The sequence below is a fragment of the Oncorhynchus clarkii genome, chromosome 12 (genome assembly GCF_045791955.1).
Source record: "Oncorhynchus clarkii lewisi isolate Uvic-CL-2024 chromosome 12, UVic_Ocla_1.0, whole genome shotgun sequence".
NCBI lineage: Eukaryota > Metazoa > Chordata > Actinopteri > Salmoniformes > Salmonidae > Oncorhynchus > Oncorhynchus clarkii.
The window spans coordinates 60,790,031-60,810,882 of record NC_092158.1 but is presented as its reverse complement, the minus strand read 5'-3'; the positions used below and the strand labels follow the sequence as shown (position 1 = coordinate 60,810,882).

Sequence of the window (20,852 nt, the reverse complement as noted above, 5' to 3'; positions counted from 1 at the left end):
TGTGCTAGTTAGCGACACCACGTGCTAGCTTGCTAGTTAGCTAGTTAGCACACAGTGTCCCCTGCCTCGCACCTGTTGTGTACTGGAGTAAAGTGTGTCTGACAGGCGTGGGCAAAGGACACTGTCTACCGGTTGTCCTTGCCTCCCGCTAGCACAGCAGTGCCAGTTCGCTAACACACGTTGTCGTCTCCCGCCTGCTGTGTACCAGAGTCCTCCTTAGGACTAGCTGGCTAAGCTATCACACACTCCCGCCTGCCGAACACCTGCCCTCGCCGTCATTAACAGAACTCTGGGAAAACAGTGCCCGACAGGCGGGAACTAATGACACTGCCTACCAGTGTACGGCTAGCTTGCTACCATTGTCGCCACCGGCCCTTCTTCTGTGGGGTTTATCGGTGGCTAGCATCCAACGTTATTGAGAATTAACACCACCTACTGTACTGGAGCGCCTGTACTAACTTAAAAATGTACCAATATATTGAACAGAGGCGATTTTAGCATGTAAATCATATAAAACATGTTTTAGATGCATGTCAGCAAACCCACAACACAACACTAAACAATACATTAATTGCACTATAACAGTGACAAACGGTGCTCACACACTGTAAAGCTGTCCCAACAGCAGAGTCCCAACAGCAGCGGCAACCCCTTACCCCTGCTACACCTGGCTATCATCGGAGCTTTGTCCGGCAGTGAAGCAGTTCTTTCAGACTCATTTACTGCCTTTAAAAAAATCATAGCTGATATGGGTGACTTGCTTAAACAAATGTGGTTTCTACTGACAATTGAGATGTTCAAACTATGGCATAAGGGGATGACGAGCGGATAAGAGGCAATCCATAAATTTAATTAAGATATTAATGAGCGAGCTCGGATGGACGTAGTCAATATAACTATTTGTTCAGCAATTTTGAAATGTACAGCAACAGAACTAAAAACATGGTCCATTCTTACAGTATTCTCCCTGTACACAAAGTCAAAACTATAGGATAAATAAAGGGGGCATATAAGCAGACAATGAAAGCTCTTACAATATTCAATAATTACATTTCTCTAAAACAGGCTACATGTGCACCACCAAGTCAGAACAGTAGGCGAAATTAGGAAGGGAAACGGGACCAAATTATTGGGGTGAGGACCATGCTACTAACAGCTTACTTAGCTTACACAACATACACTTAGTATTACTTTCTTAGCTACAGTATACGTATCTCCCTGGTATATTACATAATTTATGCAACAGCATACAATACATTTTTGGACTCACCTTGTTGTGCTGTGCTCACTTGAACAGGAAGGTGGAATGACTTTCCTTCATTGTCAAATTTTGTCATCAAACATTGTCATCAAAGTCTGGCATTCTCTGGATTTATGGTGCTTTGAGGTCAACTGGAAACTCGTAAAAAAAACAATGTTGAATCATGATGACATCAGTGACCTTCAGGTCGGAGCTCCCGACTTGCAATTCGGTGTTGGATGGCAGTTGAAAATGTATTTTCCAGTTGTTTGAGTTTGTCAGAAGTCATGCTGGATTGACACCATGGCCAATGTTAAATGTTTATCCTTTTAAGCTTGGAAAAGAGACTCTTCAACCCAGACTTGGGACCACACACCTACTCCACTGAATAGCAGGCTAGTGATTGCTTTGCAATGCTTGCAGTCAGCCACTGATTCCTTCCAAACCATTAATTGTTGAATTTGCGATTTCCAACTTGTTGTATAATGTTTATGTCCAATGGCCGATGAACACCGATACATTTTATCTATAATTTCTCTTCATTATATATCTTCATATGACAAGGAGATTGTCGACTTGATTCATGATGATTACTGCTAGCTTGCTAGCTAAGATTTTGAAAGTATGATGTTGACATGATCAGTCCAATCAAAGCTGCTGTAGATATACTTGAGTAAAAGTACAAAGTAAAAGTAAATGCTCTATATCAAATTCCTTATATTAAGCAAACTAGATGTCACTATTTAATTTTTTGTTATTTTATTTACAGACAGACAAGGGTAAACTCAAACACTCAGACATCATTTACAAACGCAGTATGTTTAGTGAGTCCACAGGATCAACGGCAGTAGGGATGACAATTCGTTATATTGATAGGTGCATGAATTGCCTCGTCATTCAAAATGTAACGAGTACTCATTGGTGTTTGGGAAAATGTATGGGAGCAAAAGTAAAAATGGTCAAAAAATATAACTGCAGAGTAAACAGCATGACGTCAGCCAGAATTGGTCAGCTGGCACCTCCATCCATCTACAGCCAGGGAGTTCCGAGCCGATTACCGTTCTCCTAGCAGCAGGATATTATGCTGGCAGATGATCCGGATTTTTTTCAAAGTTTTATAAGAGTCTCCCTGCAAAGAAATACTAAACTTTGGGAATATCGATTTTTTTAAAACGCTGTGCAGTGCAACTGTTTTTCACAGCTTGCAACCACCTTTGAAAAAATACATGGACCATTTTACATATTTAACCAGCCTTTATTTTTAAAGTTTACACATACTGTTATGTTGAAAGCTATTGTGTAGTCTATATTTAAAGAAATACCCCTTTCATAAAACACAGATACATGTTATTCGAATTACTCAATCGAGTCTGCCAAAATGAAATGGGTCTCTTGTGCTGGACAATTGGTTTAATGCAGAGTACTGGTGACTCCTTACTCCACCCACTCCATTAACTGCAATGCAATACATGGTACATGGGATACCTGTCTTAGGTAGAAAAGTTATCTCTACAGTCCAATATTCTCAACATACCAGTGTCAACATTGTATTTTTTTCATTTTTTTGTCTTAATTATTATTTTTTTCACCATATTTTTTTTGTTTTTATAAATTACTTATTGCATTTTCTTGTTGGCACAATAAAAGTGTCCATTGATTCAAGTTGAATATAATTTGAATGAGTTATCCACATTGAAATGTATTGAAATGCGGGCTTTTATTTAGAAGGTCTCACTGGTATCATACGAAAGTGACGTTATAGTTTGTGCTGCTGTCAGAATACTAGTGCAGAATACTAGTCCACAGCGCCACCGACTCCGAAACAGCATCGTCCTTCACCGAGAACAACATCGGTAGAAAAAAAACGGATCAAATATGATTTAAGGGGCGGCTTGGGTGTTGGCAGCACAAGGGAACGCCGTTATCCTCTTCATTTTACCTATTTATATATTGTTTTTTTTAAATTTCCCAACAGATTTCGAATCCTCCCAGTAATGGCTGGGGTCCATGCCTCCGGCTGCTGAGCGGCAGGTGTATTGTTGAGGACTTATTTCTCATACATTATGTATTCAACTACGGCGGATACACAGGTCGGTAAGGACTGAACCGACTGCTACCGGAATTGGATGTTGCTGTCGCGAGGAAGGCAGTAGCAGGGTGCGTCGTTCCGTCCTCGAGGCTGCGGTGCAGCAGCAGCAGTGGTGGTCGGCTCGGGAGGGCGGTCTCTCTATCCCCTTGTAAATAGCCTATATATTTTTTATTGTGAATAAAAATGTCTCAATACAGTTTAGTAGTTCAAGGTTATAAATCCTAACTGCCAAAAATACCACCCAAATGATAACAATCTTTGAAATCGTTCGGAATATGGAATGACACAGGAAATATTTATTGATGATTAATCAGAACGGATTATAATTTCAATGAGTAGTATTTTCCCTTTCATCTTGGTAAGCGTGTTTTATAACTGTAGGCCTATCTAATCAACATCATCTCACATCTGGAATCGGACCCAGACCTCATTTTGCCAAGATGATGGAAATCGACGAGGTTGTCTATCAGGACGACTATGGCTCAGTTTCGGTTATGTCGGAGCGGGTCTCGGGCCTGGCCAACAGCATCTATCGGGAGTTCGAGCGCCTCATCAGCAGCTACGATGAGGAAGTGGTCAAGGAGCTAATGCCGCTGGTGGTGAACGTTCTGGAGAATCTGGATTCGGTTTTAACGGAGAACCAGGAGCATGAGGTGGAGCTCGAGCTGCTGAAGGAGGACAACGAGCAGCTCATCACCCAGTACGAGCGCGAGAAGGCGCTGCGCAAGCAGGCAGAGGAGGTGAGGGTTACTCCATCCATGGCTGTTTTGTTTATAAATACTCTGCCAGTGTCTTCATCACTAGACATATCTATGACTAATAATCACTGCACATACATTCACTTTCAATAGCAGTTCAGTTTTCATTGCCACTGTATGCCCATTTTACCAAAATGAAACCCTAAACCTAACCATTATAAGCTACACCCACATCCCATCACATTCCTTCTGTAGGCCATTTATTTCTAGGCCTAATTGGCCAGGCCTATATAACAAGGGATACGTCTCAAATGGCACCCTATTCCCTATATTGTGCACTACTTTTGACCAGAGCTGATAGGGCCAAATGTAATATACACTGAGCATACCAAACATTAGGAACGACTTTCTAATATTGAGTTGCACAGCCCCCCTCCCCCTTTTACCTTCAGAACAGCCTCAATTTGTCAGGCATTGACTATACAAGGTGTTGAAAGCATTCCATAGGGATGCTGGCCCATGTTGACTAATGCTTTCCACAGTTGTGTCAAGTTGACTGGATGCGCTTTGTGTTTCTTTTTATTCTTGATACACACGGGAAACTGTTGAGCGTGAAAAACACAGCAGCATTGCAGTTCTTGACACAAACCGGTGCGCCTGGCACCTACTACCATACCCCATTCAAAGGAACCTAACTATTTTGTCTTGCTCATGCTCTGAATGGCACATATAGAGTCGTGGCCAAACGTTTTGAGAATGACACAAATATTAATTTTCACAAAGTCTGCTGCCTCAGTTTGTATGATGGCAATTTGCACATACTCCAGAATGTTATGAAGAGTGATCAGATGAATTGCAATTAATTGCAAAGTCCCTCTTTGTCATGCAGATGAACTGAATCTCAAAAAAACATTTCCACTGCATTTCAGCCCTGCCACAAAAGGACCAGCTGACATCATGTCAGTGATTCTCTCGTTAACACAAGTGTGAGTGTTGACGAGGACAAGGCTGGAGATCACTCTGTCATGCTGATTGAGTTCGAATAACAGACTGGACCCATCAAAAGGAGGGTGGTGCTTGGAATCATTGTTCTTCCTCTGTCATCCATGGTTTCCTGCAAGGAAACACGTGCCGTCATTATTGCTTTGCACAAAAAGGGCTTCACAGGCAAGGATATTGCTGCCAGTAAGATTGCACCTAAATCATCCATTTATCATCAAGAACTTCAAGGAGAGTGGTTCAATTATTGTGAAGAAGACTTCAGGGCGCCCAAGAAAGTCCAGCAAGCTCCAGGACCGTCTCCTAAAGTTGATTCAGCTGCGGGATCGGGGCACCAGCAGTACAGAGCTTGCTCAGGAATGGCAGCAGGCAGGTGTGAGTGCATCTGCACGCACAGTGAGGTGAAGACTTTTGGAGGATGGCCTGGTGTCAAGAAGGGCAGCAAAGAAGCCAATTCTCTCCAGGAAAAACATCAGGGACAGACTGATATTCTGCAAAAGGATCAGAGATTGGACTGCTGAGGACTGGGGTAACGTCATTTTCTCTGATGGGTCCCCTTTCCGATTGTTTGGGGCATCCGGGAAAACCTGTCTGGAGAAGACAAGGTGAGCACTACCATCAGTCCTGTGTCATGTCAACAGTAAAGCATCCTGAGACCATTCATGTGTGGGGTTGCTTCTCAGCCAAGGGAGTGGGCTCACTAACAATTTTGCCCGAGAACACAGCCATGAATAAAGAATGGTACCAACACATCCTCCGAGTGCAACTTCTCCCAACCATCCAGGAACAGTTTGGTGACCAACAATGCCTTTTTCAGCATGATGGAGCAACTTGCCATAAAGCAAAAGTGATAACTAAGTGGCTCGGGGAACAAAAAATAGATATTTTGGGTCCATGGCCAGGAAACTCCCCAGACCTTAATCCCATTGAGAACTTGTGGTCAATCCTCAAGAGGCGGGTGGACAAACAAAAACCCACAAATTCTGACAAACTCCAAGCATTGATTTGACCATCAGTCAGGATGTGACCCAGAAGTTAATTGACAGCATGCCAGGGCGGATTGCAGAGGTCTTGAAAAAGAAGGGTCAACACTGCAAATATTGACTCTTTGCATCAAGTTAATGTAATTGTCAATAAAAGCCTTTGACACTTATGAAATGCTTGTAATTATACTTCAGTATTACATAGGAACATCTGACAAAAATATCTAAAGACACTGAAGCAGCAAACTTTGTGGAATTAATATTTGTGTCATTCTCAAAACTTTTGGCCACGACTGTACATATACACAATCCATGTCTCAATTGTCTTAAGGGTTAAAAATCCTTCTTTAACCTGTCTCCTCCTCTTCATCGATACTGATTGAAGTGGATTTAGCAAGTCACATCAGTAAAGGATTATAGCTTTCACCTGTTTTCACCTGGTCAGTCTGTCACTGATTGCATGCAGTGAGTACTCATATCTGGACTAATGGCCCATCCATATAAACACAGCAGATCAGAGACAGTGGAAAGGCTTATCTATGTAGCATCATCAGTGGTGATTCAATGAGGATAGGGGCCTTTGAATAGCCTAGTGCCTGCATTGTGCCTGGGCCAAGTTTGTGATCAGTTCAGTGTGCTTGTGTGTTTGCTGAAGGATTCCTGCAAAGCTGGGGTGTTGTGATGCTGATGTGAATGTACTATATTTCATTCCATTTTATTCAATAAAATAATTGTATTTGACACAGACTTTTAATTGACAACAATATGCCTGAAATGAAACTGGACTTTTCACAATTACAAGTTGTCTTGTAAACTATTACGGACTACAAAGGGAAACCCAGCCGCTAGCTGCCCAGTGACGCGAGCCTACCAGATGGGCTCAATGCCTTTTATACAGGCTTCGAGGCAAGCAACACTGAAGCATGCATGATTGCACCAGCGGTTCCGGACAACTGTGATAATGCTCTCCATAGCCGATGTGAGCAAGACCTTTAAACAGGTCAACGTTCACAAGGCCGCGGGGCCAGAGGGATTACCAGGACATGTGCTCCGGGCATGTGCTGACCAACTGGCAGGTGTCTTCACTGACATTTTCAACATGTCCCTGATTGAGTCTGTAATACCAACATGTTTCAAGCAGTCCACCATAGTCCCTGTGACCAAGAACACTAAGACAACCTGCCTAAATGACTACAGACCCGTAGCACTCACGTCCGTAGCCATGAAGTGCTTTGAAAGGTTGGTAATGGCTCACATCAACATCATTATCCCAGAAACCCTAGACCCACTCCAATTTGCATACCGCCCAAACAGATCCACAGATGATGCAATCTCTATTGCACTCCTCACTGCCCTTTCCCACCTGGACAAAAGGAACACTTATGTGAGAATGCTATTCATTGACTACAGCTCAGCGTTCAACATCATGTACCCTCAAAACTCATCACTAAGCTAAGGATCCTGGGACTAAACACCTCCCTCTGCAACTGGATCCTGGACTTACTGACGGGTGATGGTGAGGGTAGGTAGCAACACATCTGCCACGCTGATCCTCAACACTGGAGCCCCACAGGGGTTCTTTCTCTGTACTCCCTGTTCACCCACGACTGCACGGCCAGGCACGACTCCAACACCATCATTAAGTTTGCAGACGACACAACAGTGGTAGGCCTGATCACAGACGAGACAGCCTATATGGAGGAGGTCAGAGACCTGGCCATGTGGTGCCAGAATAACAACCTATGGCTAGCTTCACATAGATGAGTCCGACCACCATTAATCAAAATAGAACTGTCTTATAAATCAGGGTTATTTTAGATGATGACACCTAGCTATATAGTTAACTATATTATATATATAACTATACTATACTATAGCTAACTATAGCTACTGAAACATATTATGTTGTTTTGCTATGTTTTTGGGGAAGAACATTGTTTGCATCCATTATCTAGCTTTTTTATGACCAGCACTGTAGGTGCGCGAGACAACTTTACCAGCATCATAGCATACATATCGATGAATTGTTTGTGACATATGAAATACGATTGATAGTGAAATCCATGTGTAATAATTACGTAAAAAATGTATCAACAGGTTACATTATTATGTGACGTGCAGTCATATTCAGGTCCTGATTGGTCAACAAGCTTATTTGACACATCAAATAGTGTTATTTGACACGTCAAATAGTGTTAAACAGTCTGTCCTGAGCACTCTGGAGCAGGTCTTCATCAAGGATATCTCTGTACTTTGCTCCATTCATCTTTGCCTCAATCCTGACTAGTCTCCCAGTCTCTGCCGCTGAAAAACCTCCCACAGCATGATGCTGCCACCACCATGCTTCACCGTAGGAATGGTGCCTGATTTCCTCCAGATGTGATGCTTGGCATTCAGACAGAGTTCCAACTTGGTTTCATCAGACTAGAGAATCTTGTTTCTCATGGTCTGAGAGTCTTTAGGTGCCTTTGGAAAACTCAAAGTGGGATGTCATGTGCCTTTTACTGACAAGTGGCTTACGTCTGGTTATTCGACCATAACGGCCTGATTGGTGGTGCTGCAGAGATAGTTGTTCTTCTGGAAGGTTCTCTCATCTCCACGGAGGAACTCTAGAGCTCTGTCAGAGTTACCATTGATTTCTTGGTCACCTCCCTGACCAAGACCTTTCTACCCCGATTGCTGTTTGGCCCAAGCGACCAAGAAGAGAATTGGTGGTTCCAAACTTCTTCCTTTTAAGAATTATGGAGGCCACTCTGTTCTTGGGGACCATCAATGCTGCAGACATTTTTTGGTACTCTTCCCCAGATCTGTGCCTCGACACAACCCTGTCTCGGAACTCTACGGACAATTCCTTCGACCTCATGGCTTGGTTTTTGCTCTGACATGCACTCTCAACTGTGGGCCCTTATATTGACGGGTATGTGCCTTTCCAAATCATGTCTAATCAATTTAATTTACCATAAGTAAACTCCAAGTTGTAATAACATCTCAATGATTATCAATTGAAACAGGATGCACATGAGCTCAATTTCAAGTCTCATAGTAAAAGGTCTGATGTAAATAAGGTATTTATTTTATTTTTATACATTTGCAAACATTTACAATAACCTGTTTTTGCTTTGTCTTTATGGGTTGTGTGTAGACTGCTGAGGATTTTTATTATTTAACACATTTTAGAATAAGGCTGTAACGTAACAAATGTGGAAAAGTCAAGGGGTCTGAATACTTTCCGAAGGCACTGTATGTACATTTATGGAAATGAGGTGCATATAATTATCTTTATTTTAAACACAAAATGAAATAAATACCTGATACCATTAGACCATTTATATATGAGTGCATTCTAAGAAAAAAGTGACATTTGACAATACATTTAATACCTGAATTCCCACCAAAATCCTTGAACTCCATTTGTTATTTGTCCATTCATGTCAAATGTTTTATGTGCTATAAATTCAAAATGTTTGGAGTATCTTCATCCATTGTCCAACTGTTTTATAAGAATTGTTTTTAAAACCTTTTAACAATTTTGATGACTGTTGCTGGTGTTATCCTAGACACATTCTAGTACAGTATAAGCAGACAGCTGTGCAGGGTTTTACCCAAAATAAAGGTCCAATGCCACATGATGCTTAGTCATAGATGTGTGTACAGTCATATACCACGTCACATTGTAAGGTCCCAAATAGCACCCTATTCCCAGCCTAGTGCATTACTTTTTACTCGGGCCCATGGGGCTATATAGGGAATATGGTGCCATTTGGGACAATGGGGTTTTCTCTGTCTAATTTTTTGCTACATTTGAGAGAAGAGAACATGATTAAATGCGTACATTTGAAATAGATTATCATGAAAGTGTAAAGAGGATTTGTTTATATGCTTTTTGAAGCAAGTGACACAAAAATAGCATGTGTAAGAATTAGTAAGTGTGCCGGTCAGAAAATATGATAAGTATTTGGATGAAATAGTGCTTGATACAACAAAAATGAATAATGATAATGACAACCTGTAAAGATATAGTGAAAGTCCTTTGGAGTAACTCGTACTGTATTATATGAATTAGAGACTTCATGATGAACTGCAGAATAGTGTGCTATACACTAAAGTAACAGTAATAATCACATTACATTACCTGTACAATGTTATAAGGGTAAGAGTTGAGGTCACAGTTATAACCTTCAGAACAGAGTCCAAGAGCTCCATTTTCAATGAGACCATAACACACTATATTTGCTGTGGTGGATTAGAACTTTGAATACAGCACCGAACATATGAGTGCACAGATGCTATTTCAAACATAAATGTTTTAGATGCGACCCAGGGATTGGTTTTAAGGCACTGCCTGAGACAGTGGAGTGGTGCGTTGTGGGGGGATGGGACAGAGTGCATTATGGGAAATCAATTGTACACCGAGGGAGATTGGCACTGTAACCTGATTTTGTGCTTATGACAGAGAGCGAGAGATGGAGAGAGAAGGGGCAATACAGAGGAGGAGAGAGGACAAGAGAGAGAGTTAGAGAGGAGAGAGAGGGGGATGAGAGAGAGAGTGATACAGAGGAGAAGAGAGGATGAGACTGACAGATGGAATATGAGCAGGAACAGAGAGAGTTAGAGAAAGGTAGACAAAGAGCGAAAGAACAAGACCGAGATGGAGAAATACAAAGGGAGGGAGAGAGAGAACATCTTCCCAGAGAGAGAGAGAAAGAGGCAGACAGAGTGAAAGAATGAGAGACAGAGATGGTGAGAGATACAGAGATAGAGGGAACATCTTCCCAAGTCTAGAGAAAAAGCAACAGCCCACACCCTGGCTGGAATCTCCTCCCTTTGCCATGTGTTTCCTTTGGAAGTGATTGTCAAGGCTCAGATTACAAGGCCTTTAGACAGACCCAAATGGCGCCCTATTCCCTAGTAGAGGTCGACCGATTATGATTTTTCAACGGCAATGCCGATTATTGGAGGACCAAAAAAAGCCGATACCGATTAATCTGCTGTTTTTTAATTTTTTAATTTGTATTAATGACAATTACAACAATACTGAATTAACACTTATTTTAACTTAATATAATACATCAATAAAATCAATTTAGCCTCAAATAAATAATGAAACATGTTCAATTTGGTTTAAATAATGCAAAACCAAGTGTTGGAGAAGAAAGTAAAAGTGCAATATGTGCCATGTTAAAATGCTAATGTTTAAGTTCCTTGCTCAGAACATGAGAATATATGAAAGCTGGTGGTTCCTTTTAACATGAGTCTTCAATATTCCCAGGTAAGAAGTTTTAGGTTGTAGTTATTATAGGACAATTTCTCTCTACCATTTGTATTTCATTAACCTTTGACTATTGGATGTTCTTATAGGCACTTTAGTATGGCCAGTGTAACAGTATAGCTTCCGTCCCTCTCCTCGCTCCTACCGGGGCTCGAACCAGGAACACAACGACAACAGCCACCCTCGAAGCAGCGTTACCCTTGCAGAGCAAGGGGAACAACCACTCCAAGTCTCAGCTCTTGTGACGTTTGAAACGCTATTAGCGCGTACCCCGCTAACTAGCTAGCAATTTCACATCGGTTACACGAGCCTATCCTCGGGAGTTGATAGGCTTGAAGTCATAAACAGCTGCTGGCAAACGCACGACAGTGCTGTTTGAATGAATGCTTACGAGCCTGCTGCTGCCTACCACCACTCAGTCAGACTGCTCTCAAATCATAGACTTAGTTATAACATGATAACACACAGAAATACGAGCCTTAGGTCATTAATACGGTCGAATCCGGAAACTATCATCTCGAAAACAAGACGTTTATTCTTTCAGTGAAATACGGAACCGTTCTGTATTTTATCTAACGGGTGGCATCCAGAAGTCTAAATATTCCTGTTACATTGCACAACCTTCAATGTTATGTCATAATTACGTAAAATTCTGGCAAATTAGGAGGCCCAAACTGTTGCATATACACTGACTCTGCGTGCAATGAACGCAAGAGAAGTGACACAATTTCACCTGGTTAATATTGCCTGCTAACCTGGATTTCTTTTAGCTAAATATGCAGGTTTAAAAATATATACTTCTGTATATTGATTTTAAGAAACGCATTGATGTTTATGGTTAGGTACACATTGGAGCAACGATACGCACCGCATCGATTATATGCAACGCAGGACACAACCATGTGTAGTTAACTAGTGATTATGATTGATTTATTGATTGTTTTTTATAAGATAAGTTTAATGCTAGCTAGCATCTTTCCTTGGCTTACTGCATTCGCGTAACAGGCAGTCTCCCCGTGGAGTGCAATGAGAGGCAGGTGGTTAGAGCGTTGGACTAGTTAACTGTAAGGTTGCAAGATTGATTCCCCCGAGCTGACAAGGTAAAAATATGTCGTTCTGCCCCTGAACGAGGCAGTTAACCCACCGTTCAGGCCGTCATTGAAAATAAGAATGTGTTCTTAACTGACTTGCCTAGTTAAATAAAGATTAAATAAAGGTGTAAAAAAAAAATACAGATTTACGATTGTTATGAAAACTTGAAATCGGCCCTAATTAATCGGCCATTCCGATTAATCGGTCAACCTCTACTTTATAGTGCACTAGTTTTGACCAGGGCCCATAGGTAGTCAAATATAGTGCACTATATAGAGGATAGGGTACCATTTTGGACCCAGATTTAGATAGACCCACTGATAAATAAAGGCAACAACATGTTCTATGATTCCTCCCTGAGTCTCCATTGTATCCACGAAGGAGTGTAATTGACAACCACCGTCACTCTAAGGCTGAAATGTAGATAAATATGTTCAAAGGACCATGAATGTTTATTGTTTGATTCCTGATAGTTTGAGACCTCAACATGTTGATACCAATATGCTATAAAGCACTATAAGTGCTATAAAGCACTTTGTGACAAAATGTTGTTTTGAAAGAACAATATACAATTTTATTTATTGATTGAAATACAGTATGTTCTATCAGAATATAAATGCACCATCCCACTGCGCGGCGCTTCAATTCATTTATTTTGATTAATAAGAGGGCCTGTTATTGTTTTGGCTGCATCTAGCTGTGGATGCTGCTGAGAGCTGGCTGGGTTGCTGGGTCTGGCTGGGGAGGAGGGGTGCACAGGGGCAAGCAGTGTCCTGGGGAGGGCGTTTGAAGGGCAGGAGGGTCAGCAGGACAGTTGCCCGGGGTGTAATAGTATAGTGTGGCAAGGCGGAGTGTGTGTGTGTGAAGCCAGACTGCAGCATGATGCTACTGTTTTCTCATGATGTTGCCTTGCTTTGGTCAACTGGTGAGAATGGAGTTGTGTCCCAAATGGGACCCATGTTCCCGGTTCCCTATAGTGCACCATGGGCCCCGGTCAAAAGTTGAGCACTATGTAGGGAATAAGGAGATGAGGTGAGATGTGGTGGGGTTGTCTATTCGTTGAGGTCAGGGGTAGAGGTCGACCGATTATGATTTTTCAACGCCGATACCGATTATTGGAGGACCAAAAAAGCCGATACCGATTAATCGGCCACTTTTTTTATTTGTAATAATGACAATTACAACAATACTGAATTAACACTTATTTTAACTTAATATAAAACATCAATAAATCAATTTAGCCTCAAATAAATAATGAAACATGTTCAATTTGGTTTAAATAATGCAAAAACAAAGTGTTGGAGAAGAAAGTAATATGTGCCATGTAAAAATGTGTGCCATGTAAAATATGTGCCATGTAAAAAAGCTAACGTTTAAGTTCCTTGCTCAGAACATCAGAACATATGAAAGTTGGTGGTTCCTTTTAACATGAGACTTCAATATTCCAAGGTAAGAGGTTTTAGGTTGTAGTTAATATAGTATTTATAGGACTATTTCTCTCTATACCATTTGTATTTCATATACCTTTGACTATTGGATGTTCTTATAGGCACTATAGTATTGCCAGTGTAACAGTATAGCTTCCGTCCCCCTCCTCGCCCCTACCTGGGCTCGAACCAGGTACACATCGACAACAGCCACACTCGAAGCATCGTTACCCATCGCTCCATAAAAGCCGCGGCCCTTGCAGCGTGAGGGGAATAACTACTCCAAATCTAAAAGCGAGTGACGTTTGAAACAGTATTAGCGCACACCCAGCTAACTAGCTATCCATTTCACATTGGTTACACCAGCCATTTGGCTGATAGGCTTGAAGTCATAAACAGCGCTGTGCTTGCGAAGAGCTGCTGGCAAAACGCGCAAAAGTGCTGTTTGAATGAATGATTACGGGCCTGCTGCTGCTCAGGCAGACTGCTCTATCAAATCAGACTTAATTATAACATAATAACACACAGAAATACGAGCCTTTGGTCATTAATATGATCTAATCCGGAAACTATCATTTCGAAAACAAACCGTTTATTATTTCAGTGAAATACAGAACCGTTCGGTATTTTATCTAATGGGTGGCATCCCTAAGTCAAAATATTCTTGTTACATTGCACAACCTTCAATGTATGTCATAATTACGTAAAATTCTGGAAAATTATAACGCAATGAGCCAGTCAGCCCAAACTGTTGCATTATACCCTGACTATGCGTGCAATGAACGCAAGAGAAATTACACAATTTCACCAGGTTAATATTGCCTGCTAAACTGGATTAGTAGTTATAACTAGTGATTATGATTGATTGTTTTTTATAAGATAAGTTAATGCTAGCTAGCAATTTACCTTGGCTTCTACTGCATTCGCGTAACAGGCAGGCTACTCGTGGAGTGCAATGGTTAGAGCGTTGGACTAGTTAACTGTGCGGTTGCAAGATTGAAACCCCTGGCAGTTAACCCACAGTTCCTAGTCATTGAAAATAAGAATGTGTTCTTAACTGACTTGCCTACTTAAATAAAAGGTATTAAAACATTTTGTTTTTAAATACAAAATAATATTAATCGGAAATCGGCGCACAAAAATACCGATTTCCGATTGTTATGAAAACTTGAAATCGGCCCTAATTAATCGGCCATTCTGATTAATCGGTCGACCTCTAGTCAGGGGGCAACGCCGGGCATTTGTAGGAAAATAGCAGTGGACAGGCTCCATGAATAAGGCTGCCATAGACTTATAACAGGAGCATTTTTAGGGACGTACTGGGTGAGCAAATGGACATATGTCCCTGTCCCTAACTTTGGCAGGTTTGCCTCCCCATGTTCCCGGATCCTGTTATTTGAGGTCAGCCAGGCGATGGTAGAGCATATCTCTAGCAGCAAGCAGGGCCTCGCTGCAGTCGGGGGATTACAGTCGTAAGACTGCAGCCCGGCCGGCCCATTGTGCAAGGCTTTATAAATCCCTGCAGGCTGCAGAGAGAGCCCTTGGAAGGAAGGCTGGCAGGCCAGGCATCTGTGTTAGTTTCTGTTCGTTTTCTTCTTTCTGTATAGAGAGAGAGGAGAGCAGGGTCTGGTTCAGTTGGCACGACATGGGACAAAACGCTTTGAAATGGAGGAGATATGCTAATACATAAACGTGTCACAAAAATAATGCAAATTTTCATGTTTCTAAATCACATTTATTCACATTTATTTATAAAGCCTTTTTTACATCAGCAGATGTCACAAAGTGCTTTTACAGAAACCCAGCCTAAAACCCCAAAGAGCAAAGTAATGCCGATGTACGGCGGCAGGGTAGCCTAGTGGTTAGAGCGTTGGACTAGTAACCGAAAGGTTGCAAGTTCGAATCCCCGAGCTGACAAAGTACAAATCTGTCGTTCTGCCCCTGAACAGGCAGTTAACCCACTGTTCCTAAGCCGTCATTGATAATAAGAATTTGTTCTTAACTGACTTGCCTAGTAAAATAAAGGTAAAAAAAAATAAATGTAGAAGCACGGTGGCTAGGAAAAACTCTCTAGACATGCAGGAACCTAGGAAGAAACCTAGAGAGGAACTAGGCACTGAGGGGTGGCCAGTCCTCTTCTGGCTGTGCCGGGTGGAGATTATAAGAATACATGACAAATAAGGCCCAATCGTTCTTCAAGATGTTCAAACGTTCATAGATGACCAGCAGGGTCAGATAATAATCACAGTGGGTGCAACGGGTCAGCACCTCAGGAATAAATGTCAGTTGGCTTTTAGAGAGAGAGGCACATCCGGTGAACAGGTCAGGGCTCCATAGCCACAGGCAAAACAGCAGCATTAATGTTTTTACGTTTTGCGCCCTAGGACCCTGGTTTTTGTGATTGGAGATGACAGGGTAGATGTTCTTGACACATCTCTCTGTGACTCACCCTGTCCAAAACAATACTAGCAGTTCATTTTACCCATCTATCCTCTAGCTTCAGAAATAGGTGGAGGTTTTTTCCCTGACCATGACAGACGCAGAAAGCGGCATTGAAAAATAAAAAGTCCTTATTGATGACATTGCTATTTTATGAGAGACATTTCATACTGTGCAATATTTATTTAATTTATTTAACCTTTATTTAACTAGGCAAGTCAGTTAAGAACAAATACTTATTTACAATGACAGCCTACCAAAAGGCAAAAGGCCTCCTGTGGGGACAAGGGCTGGGATTATTTTATTTTTTATAACATATAAATATAGGACAAAACACACATCATGACAACAGAGACAACACAACACTACATAAAGAGAGACCTAAGACAACAACATAGCAAGGCAGCAACACATGACAGCACAGCATGGTAGCAGAACAAAACATGGTACAAACATTATTGGGCACAGACAACCACACAAAGGGCAAGGTAGAGACAACAATACATCGCGCAAAGCAGCCACAACTGTCAGTAAGAGTGTCCATGATTGAGTCTTTGAATGAAGAGATGGATATGAAACTGTCCAGTTTGAGTGATTGTTGCAGCTCTTTCCAGTCGCTAGCTGCAGCGAACTGAAAAGACAACCGACCCCAGGGATGTGTGTGCTTTGGGGACCTTTAACAGAATGTGACTGGCAGAACGGGTGTTGTATGTGGAGGATGAGGGCTGCAGTAGATGTCTCAGATAGGGGGGATTGAGGCGTAAGAGGATTTTATAAATAAGCATCAACCAGTGGGTCTTGCGACGGGTATACAGAGATGACCAGTTTACAGAAGAGTATAGAGTGCAGTAATGTGTCCTATAAGGAGCATTGGTGGCAAATCCGATGGCCGAATGGTAAAGAACATCTAGCCTCTCGAGAGCCCCCTTACCTGCCGTTCTATAAATGATGTCTCCGTCATCTAGCATGGGTAGGATGGTCATCTGAATCAGGGTTAGTTTGGCAGCTGGGGTGAAAGGGGAGTGATTTACGATAGAGGAAACCAAGTCTAGATTTAACTTTAGCCTGCAGCTTTGATATGTGCTGAGAGAAGGACAGTGTAACATCTAGCCATACTCCCAAGTAGGGTTGCAAAAGGTTGGACATTTTAATGGGAAGTTAAGTCCGTGAATTTTGCTTAAATTCATCAAAGTTAGCTTATAACTGTGAACCTTTTTTGTGGGATACACACATATTTTGGATAAACTATCTATAAAAACTATATTGCAACCCTCTGCATGCACAGTGCATTTTTCCATCACATGTGCAGTGCACTCTTCCATCACCTGTACAGCTGATTCTCAAGATCTTGCACACTAATGAGATGCTTTTGAGCCCACACTACTACACTGTCTGAGTCAAGGACTACATGCTTTCCGGTAGGTTTTGATTACAATACTGGGTGGTGTGAATATATTTTGAATGACATACATGTTTTTTGTTAACTAGTAAGTAGTAGCCTACAGCAACGTGTGTGTAAATAATTTCTAACTTGTTAACAATTTCTGCTAGTTAGTTTTTGCTACCATGTGGGTTTTAGCTTGCTTGAGCCTGCTAACTGAGGAGAGTTAATTCACCTGTTTCCATACATGTTTCATTTTAAAACATTTATATTACAAAGGAGTTGTTTAATCTGACTCCTTAAATATTTATCTGTACATGGAATTGTATTTTGTTTGTTTTTTTCTCCTTTTTTTCTATTCTTTACAGGAAAATGCCACGGGCACTATCTGATGTGTGGAGATATTTCACTGCAGCTAATGTAGAAGGAAAAGCTGTGTACATTTGCAAATACTGTGCCAAATCATATGTGAAGAATGTAACAAAGATGCAGAATCATCTGGCCACTTGCATAAAGTTCCTTCAGTGCTCACAACAAGCAATCTCTGACAAAAGTCCCTCTACTTCGTTTCGAGGTGAAAATGATGAATCAGACACCTTATCGATAGCAACAGTTCATGGTACTCCTGGAATCAGAAGGTTTTTTGACTCAATGGAGGAACGTAGTCAGAAAAATGCTGATGAATGTCTTGCTCGAGCTGTGTATGCAACTGGTTCACCTCTGATGCTCACAAGTAATGTGTATTGGAAGAGTTTTCTGAATGTTCTTTGCCCAGCATACACCCATCCAACCAGACATGCTTTATCTACTCATTTGCTGGACGCAGAGTTCAACAGAGTTCAAGTGAAGGTCAAGCAAATCATAGAGAAAGCAGACTATTGCAATCATCTCACACCCGTGCTGCTCATGCATTGAATATGCTCCTCAGGGACATCATGAAAACAATGGATACATCACTGAAAACAATGGATACACTCTACATGAGAGACAAGGAAATTGTTAGGTATGTGAAGGGTCATCAAGTTATAACAGCAATCTACCTATCCAAGCAAAGTGAGAAGAATAAGAGCACGACATTGATGCTGCCCAGCGACACCCGTTGGGGTGGTGTTGTCATCATGTTTGACAGTCTCGTGGAGGGGAAGGAGTCTCTCCAAAAATGTTCATATCACAGTCTGCCGATATTGACAGCCCCATCAAGAAGATCCTCCTGGAGGATGTATTTTGGGAGAGAGTGGTAAGCAGTCTGAAACTCCTGAAACCTATAGCAGTAGCCATGGCACAGATTGAGGGAGACAATGCCATCCTGTCTGATGTTCAGACTCTGCTTGCAGATGTAAGAGAAGAAATCCATACTGCCATGCCCACTTCACTGTTGCTCCAAGCAGAGGAAACAGCAGTTCTGAAATACATCAAAAAGTGTGAAGACTTCTGCCTGAAGGCCATACCTGCCGCAGCGTACATGTTGGACCACAAGTATGCTTGCAAGAGCATTCTGTCTGGTGCAGAGATCAACAAGGCCTATGGTGTCATCACTACCGTGTCTCGCCACATTGGCCTGGATGAGGTCAACGTTCTTGGCAGTCTAGCGAAGTACACTTCCAAGCAAGGGCTTTGGGATAGAGATGCAATATGGCAGTCGTGCCAACATATCTCATCAACCACCTGGTGGAAGGGACTTTGTGGCTCTGCGGCTCTTTCCCCTGTTTCCTCCATCATCCTCCAAATCCCACCAACATCAGCCGCCTCAGAGCGCAACTGGTCCTTGTTTGGGAACACACACACCGAAGCACGCAACAGGCTGACCAATACAAGGGTTGAAAAATTGGTGGCCATCCGGGCAAATTTGAGGCCTTTTGAGCCTGACAACGAGCCATCCTCAACTAGGTTGGAAAGTGACAGTGAAGATTCTGATGTTCAAAAAGTGGACATTGTTCCAGGGAGAAGACATGTAAGCCTGAGAGGAAGACCACCAAATCTTTAGTTTCTAGGCTATCATTTTACATATGTATTTTGAAAATTATTTTGGGAGATGAGATGGATCATTCAATATTCCCTTTCTTTTGTTGGTCAGTGAAATCATCCCATGTGAAGAGTCAACTCATTTAATTAAAGTTCAGTTCGTAACTCATTTTTTATTTATTTCTCTATTGGAAGGATTTAATCATTTGCAATTATGTCTACTTATGACAAGGTGAAAGGTTTGTTTTTGTCTCTTTATGATATGGTAAATATATCCAATGCAAAAAACATTTACATTTAAATGGTGTTAATATTAATTTGCATATATTTCTGTTAATTCACATATATTCCCGTTAATTCACATATATTCCCGTTAATTCACATATATTCCCGTTAATTCCCACAGAAAGTTTCTACATCTGAATATTCATAAAAATATGCAATCCTACTCCCAAGTACTTGTATGAGGTGACTACCTCAAGCTCTAAATGCTCAGAGGTAGTAATCACACCTGTGGGGAGAGGGCATTCTTCTTACCAAACCACATGACCTTTGTTTTGGAGGTGTTCAGAGCAAGGTTAAGGGTAGAGGGTACTGTTACGTTACGGCCTTATTCTAAAATTGATTAAATAGCTTTTTTTTCATCAATATACACATATTACCCCATAATGACAAAGCAAAAACAGGTTTTAGAAATGTTTGCACATTTATTACAAATAAAAAACAAAAATATTCCATTTACATAGGCATTCAGACCCTTTGCTCAATACTTTGTTGAAGCACCTTTGGAAGCGATTACAGTCTCGAGTCTTCTTGGGTATGACGCTACAAGCTTTGTACACCTGTATTTGAAGAGTTTCTCCTATTATTCTCTGCAGATCCTCTCAAGCTCTTGTCAGGTTGGAACGGGAGAGTTGCTGCACAGCTATTTTCAGGTCTCTCCAGAGATGTTCGATCGAGTTCAAGTCCGGGCTCTAGCAGGGCCACTCAAGGACATTCAGAGACTTTCCCCGAAGCCAATCCTGCGTTGTCTTGGCTGTGTGCTTAGGGTCGTTGTCCTGTTGGAAGGTGAACCTTTTCCCCAGTCTGAGGTCCTGAGCGCTCTGGAGCAAGTTTTCATCAATGATCTCTCTGTACTTTGCTTTGTTCATCTTTCCCTCGATCCTGACTAGTCTCCCAGTCTCTGCCGCTGAAAAACATCTCCACAGCATGATGCTGCCACCACCATTCTTCAACGTAGGGATGATGCCAGGTTTCCTCCAGACGTGATGCT

The 20,852-nt window shown here is 41.7% G+C and overlaps 1 protein-coding gene across 3 annotated transcripts in view; it reads left to right on the top strand.

Annotated features, from left to right (window-relative positions):
- Window positions 1–3,071: 3,071 nt before the first annotated feature.
- Window positions 3,072–20,852, top strand: part of LOC139420892 (mitogen-activated protein kinase 8 interacting protein 3) — a 72,704-nt gene continuing 54,923 nt past the window's right edge. For all 3 annotated transcript variants that reach the window (XM_071171291.1, XM_071171293.1, XM_071171292.1), the window contains exon 1: window positions 3,072–4,069. In XM_071171291.1, the coding sequence (XP_071027392.1) occupies window positions 3,770–4,069 (300 nt within the window). In that variant the 5' untranslated portion in view covers window positions 3,072–3,769. The remainder of the gene's footprint in view (window positions 4,070–20,852) is intronic.